At 38.5% G+C, this 14,612-nt stretch overlaps 1 protein-coding gene across 4 annotated transcripts in view; it reads right to left on the bottom strand.

Annotated features, from left to right (window-relative positions):
* Nucleotides 1-1,196: 1,196 nt before the first annotated feature.
* LOC134343904 (tropomyosin alpha-4 chain-like) overlaps nucleotides 1,197-14,612 on the bottom strand; it is a 94,164-nt gene continuing 80,748 nt past the window's right edge. For 2 of the 4 annotated variants that reach the window (XM_063042811.1, XM_063042813.1), the window contains 5 exons: nucleotides 14,273-14,343; nucleotides 11,945-12,020; nucleotides 9,152-9,214; nucleotides 8,143-8,212; nucleotides 1,197-2,297 (listed from right to left, as the gene is read on the bottom strand). In XM_063042811.1, coding sequence (XP_062898881.1) covers nucleotides 2,215-2,297; nucleotides 8,143-8,212; nucleotides 9,152-9,214; nucleotides 11,945-12,020; nucleotides 14,273-14,343 — 363 coding nt within the window. In that variant the 3' untranslated portion in view covers nucleotides 1,197-2,214. Of the gene's footprint in view, nucleotides 2,298-8,142; nucleotides 8,213-9,151; nucleotides 9,215-11,382; nucleotides 11,459-11,944; nucleotides 12,021-14,272; nucleotides 14,344-14,612 lie in introns of all 4 variants that reach the window. The other 2 variants (XM_063042810.1, XM_063042812.1) reach the window with 1 other exon arrangement.

Below are 14,612 nucleotides of genomic sequence, written 5' to 3'. Positions count from 1 at the left end.
AGTGGAAGTGAACAAGCAAACTTTACAAAACTTGTTTATGCTGCTTACCAAGTGCCCAGCGTGCCAGGCTTGATCGTAATCTCATTTTTTTTTGGCAGTGATGCCAGTTAGCATTAACATCAGAATGAGCAGAGAAAAGTCTCCCAAGGAGGTTGGAGAAAGAAAACAATCTATTTTCTGTATTAGGTCACTATTGAGAATGTGGATGAGGGTAGCTGCCAGGACTGAAGTGAAGTGAAATGGATTGGAATGGAATGCAAGTAATCATTGTCACAGGGGAGTGAATGGAAAACACAGCAGGAAAACAAGCATAGGTTAAAGCTAAAGTAGTAACAACCCCCCCCCCCCCACACACACACACACTAAATGCTGGAGAAACTCAGCAGGCCAGGCAGAAAAGAGTAAACAGTCGATGTTTTGGGCCGAGACTCTGTATCTGACGTTTGTAACAACAAGCTCAGAAGTTTTGCCTTTGTTCCAGCAAACTGTGATATACAGTAAGTTCACTAAAATTCAAACTGAACTGCAGGTTGGATTTTACAATAGCTTCCAATCCATGGAAAATTAGGTGCTTGTAGCCTAACTGTACTTGTTTTTTGATAGCATGAACATTCCCTTTTACAAAGGCAGATACGATGGGTTAATGCATTTATTCTCGGGTTATGTTAATTTGTGCTTTGATAAAGTTTACCAAAGTATTTCCACCACTTCTGGGTAATTATAATGACTTAGTCACCATGATTTCTTCAAATGGAATTAGGAGCTCGTTTTCAGATGGGGGAACATATAAAAAAAATCCTCTTAGAAGTACATTGAGTAAATTGATGACTGAAATTGGTAACTGGTATCAAGAAACACAAATAAGAATCTCGTGTTCAGTATAGAGTATTGTAATTAGGCACTTCACAAGCCACACTGAAGTACAAATGTATAATGAAGAGGTAGGGGATAGAGATGCCAATCTGACAACTTATTCTGGAGTTCCAATTTCTGCTGCACTGGACACCGAGAGGAAAATTCATTCTGGCATGATACAAATAGCAGATCACTGATGTTTAGTGGAACAGCAGCTTATTTGAATTTTTCTCAAAAAAACAGACTGAGAAGTTTGCACATTTGGAAAGGGAAGAAAACTCAATCAGAATCATTTAGGAGACATTGTGCACAAGATTTTAAATCAACACCACAACTTGAGATAATTTTATTCCAAAGTTTAATAAACCGTACAAATAAAGAGCTTACACAGATAATTGCATAGGATAAAGTGGAATTCCAAGGACATTCATAGGGGGAAGAAACTGTTGCATCACAGACAGGCAAGTGGTTGTTAAAACACCATCTGTGCTCAAAATCTTTTATCTATGACAAAAATGTACATATTTTCACAATCCCATCTATTTATGATATAAAAGGTTTACAATGTCATGGTGGCATTTTCATCGATTTAAAAATGTAAGTCAATAGATTTTACATTAACAATATCTAGTGACATTTTAATTGTCTACTACAAGCAGTAACCGTGGGTCAGTATGATACATTAACAACATTCGCCAATAATTGCCATTGTGGTCCCGATTTCAGAAACCAGGCCCTGCCACGTCCTTACAAGCTTTGACTTTTTCCTGTGTGCTAACTGAGCACAAACCACTTTTAACAAATAACACAAGTCACGGATGTCTAAGCAGTAGGGGATTAAAACACTGGGGGTGGGGGTGGGGGGTGCTGGAGTAATAAAGTGGTGTGCATTCTTCACAACTTGTACATATGTTATCCAGCATCAGGACAGAAACTCATGAATGCACTTTTGGCAAAAATTTCAAGTCTCATCAATACATTTTACACATAAGAAAAAAAAACAAAGCTTGTCAAGAATGGAAGCCATCAAACAGAGTTGAAAGAAAAAGCAAATAAAGTTATAACTACATCTATGGAATAAGTGTCAAAGCCTGCCCATTTACTGTAGTGGAGAGGGCAGGACAAATCAAAAAGAAAAACTGATCCAACGCTGTGGTTAAAGTTTTAAAAGAAAGATTCCCCCTTGAAATTTATTGGTTTCAACACCAATGCTGAGCCTATATTATTATTTTGTTGTTCTATTCCCCATGCTGTGTTTCACACTTTGGCTGGTGGTTTTCAGTGTTTACACAGAAGATGATGTTGTACCATGGGCACTTGTGGCATGTAAAACTTTTGCTTTTTTTCCCCCAGTTAGTATTATAAGTGGCTCAGATCCACTAGAGTCTGCTCAAGCACCTGATGAATGCCCACATTCTCTTCTTTGGCCTGGGCCAGTTTTTCTATCGGTTCATGGAAAAAGAAAAAAAAATGAGAATTCAAATTTAAAATCAAAGCGTGAACAGTTTAAAACAAATGTGTACATTTTCAGAATGTTACTAAATTATACTCAATTCAACATTAGTTTAAACATTTCAAAGCAGGCAATTAGGAATCAATTAGTGTGATTATAAATCTCAATGCAACATCGGAATCTTCAAAAAAATAAAAGTTTAGTATTTCTTTACATATTTTGTTTCTTCCCCCTTTAATGCACCATAAAACATTTCCCTTTGCAAGCAGAGCATCATTTCATTGTCACCCAATTACACAATTGTGCTGCGAGCCCAAGGCCGAAACATCTTACAATTTGGGTGGCAAAACGCATAGGCCTTTATTACTCGAAGTATTTCTCAAACATAGAACAGTTTTGAACTGCTGGATTTTATACACCCACATATATACGCACATTTTACTGGACAATACAGAGTGCAGGAATGTTTTTGTTTTACAAGAACAGAAATCTGAAAGATATTGGAAGAAAGAGCAGACTCGATGGCCCAATTCTGCTATTAAATCTTTTGGTCTTATGGACCCTCCAGATAAAGGCGGCTTGTTTACCCTGCCACACTTGCATTCACTGAGCTGAACAGTCTTTCATTCAAGAGAAACCAAGTAGACAGAAAAGCAGAATCAATTCCAAACCCATTAAGTCTTTTGCTTCTAAATAAATTAGTGGTTTTTATTTGTTAAAAACAGACATGCAAAATAATGCCAAGGTTAGTTATGAAACAGAAATAGTGATCACATTCATTAAAAAAGGTTAGACAAGAACACAGAGCAAGTTTTTTTGGCAAGTCTTCAAGATAAAGTCAGTTGTTAAGTTCATTCAGGACAACCCTCAGTTCACTATTGAGAAGACGATTTCTCTCTACCTCCTGTCGGAAGCGTTCTATTGAAACAGCATCAGTGACAGCAGATGAAAGAAGAAAGAGTAGTGTTAGTCACATGGAACAGATCAGCTGTTTTTAAAATAGGTTTAAACTACTTGGTATGAAGAAAGAAAAGCACTTACACGAAGGAAAGTACCTCTAGCAAAAAGAGTAGAACCAAAAGATAAATTGAGGAAGAAAATTCTGAAAGTGACTTATTTGTCTGCAAGTAAACATGGACCAGAATCAGGCTGGCCTACAGTTTCACAAATCAGACACACTGAGAGGTGGCTGCCTGGAACATGTTGCCAGGGGCGCTGGCAGAGGAAGATACACTACAGACATTTAAGGAACTTAGACAGGCAACATGGATGATAGAAGAATGGAGGTTTATGTAGGAGGGAAGGATAAGATTGATTCTAGAGTAGGTTAAAAGGTTGGCACAGCACTGTGGGCCAAAGGGCCTGTTCTGTGCCGTAATGCTCTGAGTTTTAAAAACAAAATCCTTTAGGCAGCAATGAATATACAAGTAGATCTATAATTTCCGCAAATCACACACTCAATTCCATTTAGATAAAAACTGATTCATCTTCCTCCCACAACATAACATCTTTTGTATTGTATCGCTTTCAACAAGTTAATTACAGCTTTAACAGGAGTGGTTCTCTCCATCAGAAGAAAATACCCATTTGTTTTAAGACTTGTATTCACAAGGTTAACTCAACAGGCAACATATTTGTATATCTTACTACACTTCAAATAATTCAAGAATGAAAACTATAACAGCGCAAGCAGAAAAATGAAAATTAATCAGCCTGTTGTGCAAAGTGATTCTTTAAAACAAACAGAACATGAAACATTAATCCAGTAAAAATATTTTGATACAGTTCCAGACTCAACACCATGGATTTCTTTGTATTCAAGTTACTAAGCATATTATTCACGAGAAAAAGGAAACGAACAGGTGCAGCAATAATTATAGATTCAGATCGCTAAAGGATGTCTCATATAAGATGACCTGTGCAGAATACCATTAAATGTAATTCAAAAGGCAAATAAGTATCAAATCTGACTTGTAATCTGTTTTTTATCAATTCAAATTACTATGGCAGAGAGAAAGGAATCAGCTTTTATGCAAAAACATTGTGAGCAAGATTTTTAGTTTACCAAATAGTACTTGATTTCTAATAGCTTTTTTAAATATATATCACAACTCCTAATTTAATTAAAATTAAAAATGTGTCAAAAAACACTTCCAGTGCAAGTTTGAACTGTTTCATTCAAACCCACCACACATCCCACCTCCAAACTGTAAGCAATATTAGTACCACAAATTAACAGAACTAAACAGAATTATTATTTCACTTAGTTTTGATTTAGTTTTAGTTTCACTAATCCCTATTTCCTGAGGAGAATGAGGTCCTTTAACATCTGCCGGACGATGCTGAGGATGTTCTACGAGTCTGTGGTGGCCAGTGCTATCATGTTTGCTGTTGTGTGCTGGGGCAGCAGGCTGAGGGTAGCAGACACCAACAGAATCAACAAACTTATTCGTAAGGCCAGTGATGTTGTGGGGATGGAACTGGACTCTGATGGTGGTGTCTGAAAAGAGGATGCTGTCCAAGTTGCATGTCATCTTGGACAATGTCTCCCATCCACTACATAATGTACTGGGTGGGCACATGAGTATATTCAGCCAGAGACTCATTCCACCAAGATGCAACACAGAGCGTCGTAGGAAGTCATTCCTGCCTGTAGCCATCAAACTTTACAACTCCTTCCCTGGAGGGTCAGACACCCTGAGCCAATAGGCTGGTCCTGGACTTATTTCCTGGCATAACTTACATATTACTATTTAACTATTTATGGTTTTATTACTATTTAATTATTTGTGGTGCAACTGTAACAAAATCCAATTTCCCCTGGGATCAATAAAGTATGACTACGACTAATTACTATGAGACTGCTCTGCTTCTCAAGAAGTTTGTGGCAGATTTTAAATTCAAGTCCACTCCTTCCCAATGCTAATATTCCTTGACAGCCCAACGATGTGAAAAATCTCTCTGCTTTCACTAACTGGGTTACCAGGCCTTTCGGACAATACATTTTCATCAGGGTTTTCTGACCAACTGTATTTTCTTCGTCACTTTTGTACATGCAACTGTGGCTTCAAATTTCAAAGGTTACTGTAAGCATTTAGAAATGGGTTTAAAATTCTGCATAAGTGATCACACTTGCATTCCACAAGTCCTAAAAACTTAACACCCTCTCAAATAAAAAAATCTAATTACTTAGAAGTCAAAACATGCAAAACTAAGTGCAACATTGAAGAGATATATTGAGTAAATATTGTATAAATTACCCAGGTCTGCAATTAAGAGATATGTACTTTACATACCATCATATCCACCAATGCAACTACCTGAGCATGTTTCATGAAAAATAAACATTCAAAACGTCTCAATAATGATGCCCCCCCCCAAAAAAAAATGCTTTGGGAAGGAAATATGTTGCCCTTGTACATAATTCTAAAGGTGTTCTCAACAGCTCTCTGAAATGGTCTGGCAAACCATTCAACTGTATTGTAACCATGAGGTTAAAGCAGACTTGGAAAGGTGCAACTCAAGACTATACTGTAGGCACAGCAATTGCAAAAGAAGCATGCAAAAGACAGAGCTACATAATCGCATAACATCAGAGTCCTCCCACAACTAGTTGTGAAGGGTGGCAGCAGGAAAGATGCTCCCATTTCAACGATGGGGTCCTGAGCATGCAAATGCCAAAAGCAAGGGTGAGGCCTTTGAAACCAGAGGGAGTGGCTAATCCAATTCTGCATCCCTCCGAGATCTCATCACAGATGTCAGGATATAACCAATTCTATCCACTCTGTATGATGTCAAGAAATGGCCAACACCGAGTACAGCAAATCTATGGGATCAGTCAACATACTGTTGCAGTAATGAACACTGCGCTCACAACCAGTTTCACGACTGGCACAATACTGGTATCTCCCTGACCATGTGGAAAATCATTTACAAAAACAGAACACCACCAATCTGGTTAATTACCATCCAATCCATTTTACCTAGGTTAATTACATTTGAAAGCAAGGATGAAGTGATGAGGCTTTATAAGGCATTAGTCAGACAGAATTGGAGCAGTTTTGGGAAAGATGTGCTGTCATTGGGGAGGGTCACGAGGAGGGCTCACAACAACGATCCCAGGAATGAAAGCCTTAATGAGCGAGGATTGTTTGATGCTACTAGGCCTGAACTTGCTGGAGTTTAGAAATAATGAGGGAGCTATCAGTGTAACCTATCAAAGATTAAAAGGCCTAGACAACAGGGATATGGAGAGGATGTTTCTTATAATGGATGAGTCTAGGAAGGCCAAGTCATTGGGTATATTTAAAGCAGAGGTTTATAGGTTCTTGATTAGTAACGGCATCAAAGGTTATGGGAAGAAGGTAGGTGAAACAGGAACAAAAAAAAAATCAGCTGTGATGGTATGGCAGAGCAAACTTAATTGACAATGTAAAACACAAGAGCAGAATTAGAACAACCTTTATCAATTACCATCCTTTCATCACTAGAACAAGTGGAGAAGCGGATTGGGACTAGAATTAGAAGTTATAAATTAAGGATAACACCTCCACTCAGCATGTTGAGAGTATGGAAGGAGCTGCCAACAGTTGGATGTGACTTTGATTGCAACATTTAAGAGAAGTTTGGAGATGGGAGGGGCATGACATCTCTACCAATGGGACAAGGAAGAATAACTGTTTGGTGCAGACTGACTGGGCAAAGGGCACGTTTCTGGGCTGTAGTGTTCTATGACACTATTATTTGCTCACTGTAGATGTGTAAATGAAGGAACTTATGCTAACATTTAGCAAGATCTCAACAACATTCAGGGCATGGATAGATGCGACAAGTAACATTCATACCAGAAAGATACTAGGCAGTGACCATTTCCAACAGGAAAGTCTAACTCCTATTCTTGAAGTTTAATAGTCATCCATCAATGCCCTGGTGGTTACCACTGACCAGCATTTCAGAGCCTCAAATATTGAGGCCAGAGGCTGTATATCCTGTGGTACATGATTCACTCCTTACACCTTTAGGTATTTTGGGGGCTCTCAATTCACCTCATCTTGGACACGTATACCAGGAGCCTGGGTGGCGAGGAGGAGATATGTCCCTACCAAACGAGGCACAAGGCGCTTCTTCCCTCTACTAGCCTGAAGGTCACTCTTGGGCAAGGTGTAGCACCTGTTTAGCCCCACAATCAGGGTCAAGTGAAGCCATGGCAGCAGGTGGTGGATGGTTGTATGAGCAGTTGCTGCATATCACAAGTCCTGGTTATGCCACCACTGATGCCAGGCAGACAATCTCTGAAGAGCATGGATAATGGCTGGGATCACCTGTCTTGTAAAGACACTGCCCTGAAGTCAATGGCAAACCACTTCTGTAGAAAAATTTGCCTATAACAATCATGGTCATGGGACCATGATCGTCTACATCATACAACTTGGCACATAATGATTATGATACTACCAGGAGTGCAAAGGCCCATGGAGTATTGAAGAACTAAATCAGGTCTGGTTGCTGCATTGTAGGAATAAGTGATGGCATGAGTATGGACATGGTGAGCTCAGGGGCTAGTTTTGTGCTGCACTACTATGCTTCCTATGACCCTAAAGCCACTTTCTCAAGGCCAATTAAGGATGAATTAATGCCAACCAGACCAGCAACATCCAGAAGAGACAATCACAGAGAAAGGAATAAAACAGAAGTCTTTCTTCTGAATTCTGCCAATTTAATAAAAAAAAAAGGACTATTCGCTAAAACACCCAATAAGCAGTTGTTAGATTGCAAAATAAACATTAGAAGAATCTTAAAGGTAGCACAAATAAGAGTTTGAAATGAAAGATTACCTTCCAATTCGTCAATTGATTTCTCCAATTTTGCTACAGACCTTTCTGCAAACTCAGCTCTAGTTTCAGCCTGTAAGAGAGGAGGTTATTTGAAACACCACTTTGCTTTAAGGCACTCATTACCACCCCACCACTGAGTAATCCCAACAGAACCTATTCACTCCTGAATGAAATTTCTCAATGTTCTCCCCACCACTGAGCACATCTACAAGGCGTGCAGCCACAAGTGCGTCCATTATCCTGGACCTCCACCATCCTACCCAAGCTTTCTCTGGCTACTGACATCGGGAAGGAGTTACAGAAGCGCAAGGGCTCCACACTACCAGGATTAGACACAGTTATTATCATTCAATCATCAGATTCCTGACCAGCTTGGATAACTTCGCTCACCTCAAACTGAACGGAGTCCACAACTTACGGACTCACTTTCACGAACTCTACAACTCATGTTCTTAGTACTATTTATTTATTTACCTATTTTATGTTTGCACAGTGGTTTGTCAGCCATGGTTTGTGTGTAGTATTTCATTGATACTATTGTATTTCTTTGTTTTACTGAGAGTGCCTGCAAGAAAACAAATTCCAGGGCAGGATATGGTGACATGCACCTACTTTGATAATGAATTTCCTCTGAACTCTGATCTTTGAACTGTGTTGAAATGTGCAAAGTGACACTATTTTGAAATGACTTTGAAAATTAAATCTGCATTTAATAGAAAACTTCATCCTACAGATTTACACCCATGTTCGAGAATTTATGCACAAGTTTTCTGAATTCTAACTCCTTCATCCACTAAAATCATTGGTGCAAATCCCAGGTCTTATCACTTTGTCAAGACACTAACCTATCACTCTGTATACATTCTGTAACATTCATGGTTAGATCCTCAATCCAAGCTGCCAGTAGATTTTGGACAAGCCGGCAGTTGGCTGGGAGAAGTCACTGTGTTTCTGAAAGAAACTCGCAGTGTCCCATGGGTGAATTTGGATGAAAATGCACATCACTCACCTCTTTTAGTTTGTCTGTTAACAGCCTGATTTCTTCTTCATATTTATCTTCTTTTGAGGCATACTGGTAGATAAACATGCATTACGTTAAAAAAAGATAAGTCTGCCACAGGTAACATTTCCTTTTTACATGATGTGTAACAGCACAGAAGTTCAAATACACAGTCCACCAAATCCCATTGAAATAAATGGACCTTTTTTTTTTGCTTTACAGCCTCACTTTATATTCACCATGTTAAGGGTGCAGGAATTTAAGAATAACCTACATCAACAGGTGAACAACATTATTGTGTTAAGAGCATTTTAACAGCTCTGCGCCACTCTGAACAAGAAAATTGATAGTATTGCATCTGGTTGGAAAGTTAAACCAAAAGTCCCAAATGTATTCAAATAAAAGCAATTAGGTGTAAAACAGCTGTCGGTGCAATTCATTTTGTGCACAGAGTAAAAAAGTAGATGTTGGTGGCTGACCTCGAGTGCCACCAACATATTGGCATCAAAAAGCAATATTTTTATGATTGACAACTTCGGCAACTTCCCTGTCTACATTTCAGCCAAATAGCTTACTTGAGAGCCCTTTACTACTGAATTGTTACGAAAGAGTGGCACTAGGTTTAGAAAAAGGCAATGACCAGTAGTATCAGGTGGTGGTAGAGTGCAGGAACAAATTAACCTGAAAGTGGTTGTCAAAGATACTCCTTACTGAATAATTGCTTCATCTAGCTTACACCTCTCTTGGCAGTTAAAATATCTACAGGCAAGGAAAAGATCTGATCTTAACTGCAGAGTTCCTGATTTATAATTAATGGTTATTGCCAATGCAGGGAGCAGAAATTTTTTTTTTAAATCTAAAATTCTCGATTAGGCCTGTGAACAGTTTATTTCACTAGCTATTGAAAAACAGGCTTAGGTTTGGTTAAAAAAAAATTATGATATGTGGTTTTATTATCCATTGCAGAGAGGTAAATTCTGGGGGTAAAACCCAAAGCCTGGGTCATTCGATATTGCCAAAGGACACAGGAATCAGCACAAAGTTCAGTTCTATATTGCTTCATCAGTCTGAAATTAAGTTTCAAACAGATAAACATCACACAGAAGAATAAAAAAGAGAAGAAATAAGAAAGGGCAATGATAACTTGAGAAATGTCCAGAGCATTCCAATAAGCATCAGCATCAAATCAAGCAGCCCCCAAAAACTAGGATACATATAAAATGGCAGAGCTCCAGAATACAAGCATAGTTATGTCCAATTCAGCCCTGTACCATATCCCAAGCCAAAGGAAATGCTGCAGCTAGATGGACTGGAGTCAAAAGCCAACTTGAATATTTCTTCATTGCTCATCAGCTGCAAAATAACTGAAGCAAAGATACCCCCATTTCTTAAGTTACACTTAGCATATCAACCCAAGCTTCAACTTTTCAAAAGAGGAACACATTTTAGACTGGCAATACAGCAATTATTTAGATGAATGGCATGGTATGTCCACTGCTGAAGCATTATGCATTATTTAAATTATGGAAATCTAAAAGCATTTGGACAGCAGTTTACTAGCTGACTGCGTTGCACCAAAGATGTTACACGATATACAAATTGCTTTTTTGGTTCCAGCTGCTCTGGAATTTAGAATAAACACATTCATTGCATAGAGCACAGTCAGTAGATCATAAATTGAATATGAGAATTTTGCTTATGAACATTAGAACCTCCCTTGCATCAAGGGAATTCTCTTTTGGATAACAAGTGGAAAATGGCAATGCTGGCAAGTCAATTGTATTACTGCTTCAGTTTGCAGATGGTGATTATAACTTGTCATTTCAAAGTCATTCTTCACATCTCTGTGCTGTTGTAAACAGCAAATCTCAGTACCTTGCAGTACTTCTACTGAAGTTTAAGGCCTTAAGACTGAGTAAGGAGCATTAAACAAAACAGTATTGTGAATATCTAAAATTATATTGCAACCTTCGTAACCATTCTAGTGGATATAAAATGTAAAATTTAGTTGGCTTTTGACTCAGCTTTTCGAACCAGCAGCCTAGCCAATGTAAACTCCACCTACCAGTACACTCAGCATCATGGTACAAGCAGGTATGAAGGGTTTACGATAGATTATCATTTCAATGTCGGACCAAGAGTTCTTTGCTTAACTTTGTCGACATTTTTGAAACCAGTGTAGGAACATCCTTATGGGGATGCCATGACTTTAAAAGCAGTTACGTTCAGAATGCTCCTACCTTTTCAGTTTGTGCTTCCAAAGACTTCAGGCTGTTGGTAACATTTTTCAATTCTTCTTCAATCTCAGCACATTTACTGTTCAGAACAAGATAGTTTGGTTTGGGAAAGAAGGAGGTTGAGAATATGCAGAAAAGTAGTAAGAAACCCATAGCAACTAAACATGTCTGGCTCTCAGAATTTGGGCTCCAACACACAAAGAATGTTCAAAAAACAACTTTCCGATCTTAAATCAGAACACTGATTGATTGGGTACTTACCTGGCATCTGTAAACTAATTCAAAGTTTTGATTTACATTTAACCTCCGAAGAAATGGAGAGCTACCAACCCCAATGAGTAGTAAAGGCCCAAGGCCACAGAAACTATTGAAGCCACACCTTGATTCCAGAATTCAGCTGCTATGGGTCTCCACTGGGGGGAAAATCCAATTACACACAAACTACCAGGAAGCAGAACAGCAGCAGCAGAAGTTGCAGGGAATGTAGCTTTAATATTTTCTCAGAGAGAAAACAAAGATGGAGAGAGGAAACAGGAAGTAATTAGTGGATTTCTGGGAGTAATACCTCTTCCTCTGAGGCCATTAACGATTTCAAGCTCTGGTCCATTACTTTAAGCTCTTCTTCCAATTGCCGGACCCGACTGAGTTAATCCAAGTATAGGAGGAGAACAGGGACAAATCCCAGGGAGAATTCAGCATGCAATTCAACAGGGGAAAAGAAAACCATGTGCCCGCTATCGTTAGTGCATTCACCAAATTTTACAAAATAACATGGGAATTTAAATAACTACAGTCACAGTTCCAACTTTTGAAATTAACAAAATGATGATTGTTTACTAATTCTCTATAATTTAAAGACACTTTAATTGCACAGGAGTAGTTTAAGAATCACCCTCACCCACCATAAAGACTGAGCTAATTTTAAATTTAAAGCAGCATGCAGCACAGGGACGATCATGTTTCTCAAGAATAATTTAAAAAATACTCAAGATATTAAATTTTATTTTCCAATAACTTAGCCAATTAATGGGGAGAAGGCACCATGTTTGATCTGGATTTTTAGTGGAGTTAGCCAGTCAACAGATGTAAACATTGAAAAATGGCAAAGCTTAGCCATCTGGACCAGCCCAAGAAAAAATACTTTGACAATATTTCAGAATGTTGCTATGACTAGTTTGGGGAGACACCAACTAGTTTGCATCTTGAGATGTGGATCTGGCTATCAAAAAAAAACTGGTTCCAACACAAAACCTACAGTTTGGAAGTAAAAAAATTTAGCCATCTCTTGAAGAATAGTAATAAGGCTGAATGGCCTCTTCCAATTTACTAAGTGTTTATTATTCAAGGATCAATACTCCTTTCCTCCCAAAGCATCGCAAGCAGAAATAGCTTATAAAAAGACTCCCAAGTCGGATTAATGTATAATCAATTAGTTTGAAATGTGATGGAATTTTAATTCCCAATTTAAGTTAGTAAACTTCAGTGGCCAAAACAAAAGCAAGAATTTATCTACAATTTGGGTTGCGATAACAACTAGTTTTCTTATTCATGGAAGATTTCAGATATAATAGTCCCAGACCCTCTCTAGGAATTGAGGCAATCATTAATCCTATAAAACTCGTCTCATTTCAAAAGTGGAACTGACACAAGAATTACACTCCTGTGTTTCAATAAATCCTATGCAAACACCAATTCAAATCCCAGGAACTACTACATAGTTATTGCTTTTTTTTTTGCACTGTTTATTTTTGAAATATATAGATTAAATTTTTGCACTGTACTGCTGCCAGAAAACAAATTTTAGGTCATTTTCAGTAACAATAAATCTGGTTCAGCAAAATAAAATCTTGCTAACTTCTCTCCCCACCAGAGATCAACTGGAGCATGTTTCAAGATGTGGATCTATTTTCATAAAAAGATAGTCAAGTCAATTTTAATTTATTTTCCAATAACTCAGCCAATCAGTGGGGAGAAGGCACCAAGTAACACAAGGCACAGGAGCAGAATTTGGCCAAGGGAGTCTGCTTCTGAGTTTTCACAGAACGTCGAACACCCACTTCAAATTTTGTGCACCAGTGTCCACTCCATTTAACCTCTTGTAACATTCTCTAGTTGATTTATCATTCAGCCCAGGATAGGCCGAGAGAAAAAGAAGCAGAAATGCCGCGCCAAGTTACATGATAATCCATAAATACACAATGTTTAAATGTACTTATCTAGCATGGAGCTGAACCACACTGATCAGGAAGGAGGGTCCTAAGTGTAATAGATTTCAGGACACTCAGGATCAAGGGTTAATGATCCATTATGATTTCATTAGATGATGAAGCCAACTCAAAAGTTACGTCTTCCATTCTGTTACGTTCTGAGCAAATTTGGTGACTAGGGTATTGTCGTGATGGGGCTGGGTGGGAGGGGGTGAAAATTCAATGAGAAAATCAAATAAAGTCAACCAGGGCTTTTGACCTTGACTGCGATTTACAAACTCACTTAAGCAGCAGCATTAGGTGCTGTTCATGCCGATACCATAAGTCAAAGATACATCGGCTTGGTTATAGCAATTACTTTGGGGTGGAGCAAAAGTGTGTGGATAATTACCTATTCTGTGCATGGGGAGGGGCAGAGTGGGAGAAGTAGTAAGGGAAAGAGACAAGATGTTGTACTCAAGTACAACAAATCTGTGTGTTTCTCGCGAGATAGTTAAGGAATTAAACAATCCATTGGCTTTGATTGACCTAGCACAAAAACTGGTGTCATAGTCTATCAGGCCCACGTTAATTACCAAACATCCACATTCTCAGATTCGGAGAACTCAGTGGACTAGATCACTGGTTTTATATCAAAAGCCATCACCTTCCTGCTTGTGCTCTTTCTAGTAACTGAAAAGAATTACCTTTCTGACTGTTCAGCACGCTCCTCGGTCCGTTCCTGCTCGCCTTCAAGGATGACAAGTTTACGTGCTACCTGTAAGCAGAACCTCAATATGACTCAAAACTTTATATCACATTTGGTCCAACTTACCGCTACACTATTAAAACTAATACCACTGACAGCAATTAGACCCGCCGGCCATAGCCCAAATAAGACAAATCATATAAAACAAAATGCTGAACATTCAGTTGCGTTTATGAAAATTTAAAAAAAAACAATATCCTCAGTTAATAGATCCCAGTGCTGAGGCAAATGCAACACAATGAGCAGGAAGGATAAAATACATTTGACACAGATCCTCA

Source organism: Mobula hypostoma, chromosome 3 (genome assembly GCF_963921235.1).
Source record: "Mobula hypostoma chromosome 3, sMobHyp1.1, whole genome shotgun sequence".
NCBI lineage: Eukaryota > Metazoa > Chordata > Chondrichthyes > Myliobatiformes > Myliobatidae > Mobula > Mobula hypostoma.
Note: the sequence above shows the minus strand (reverse complement) of the source record. Positions and strands in the feature narration are given on the sequence as shown.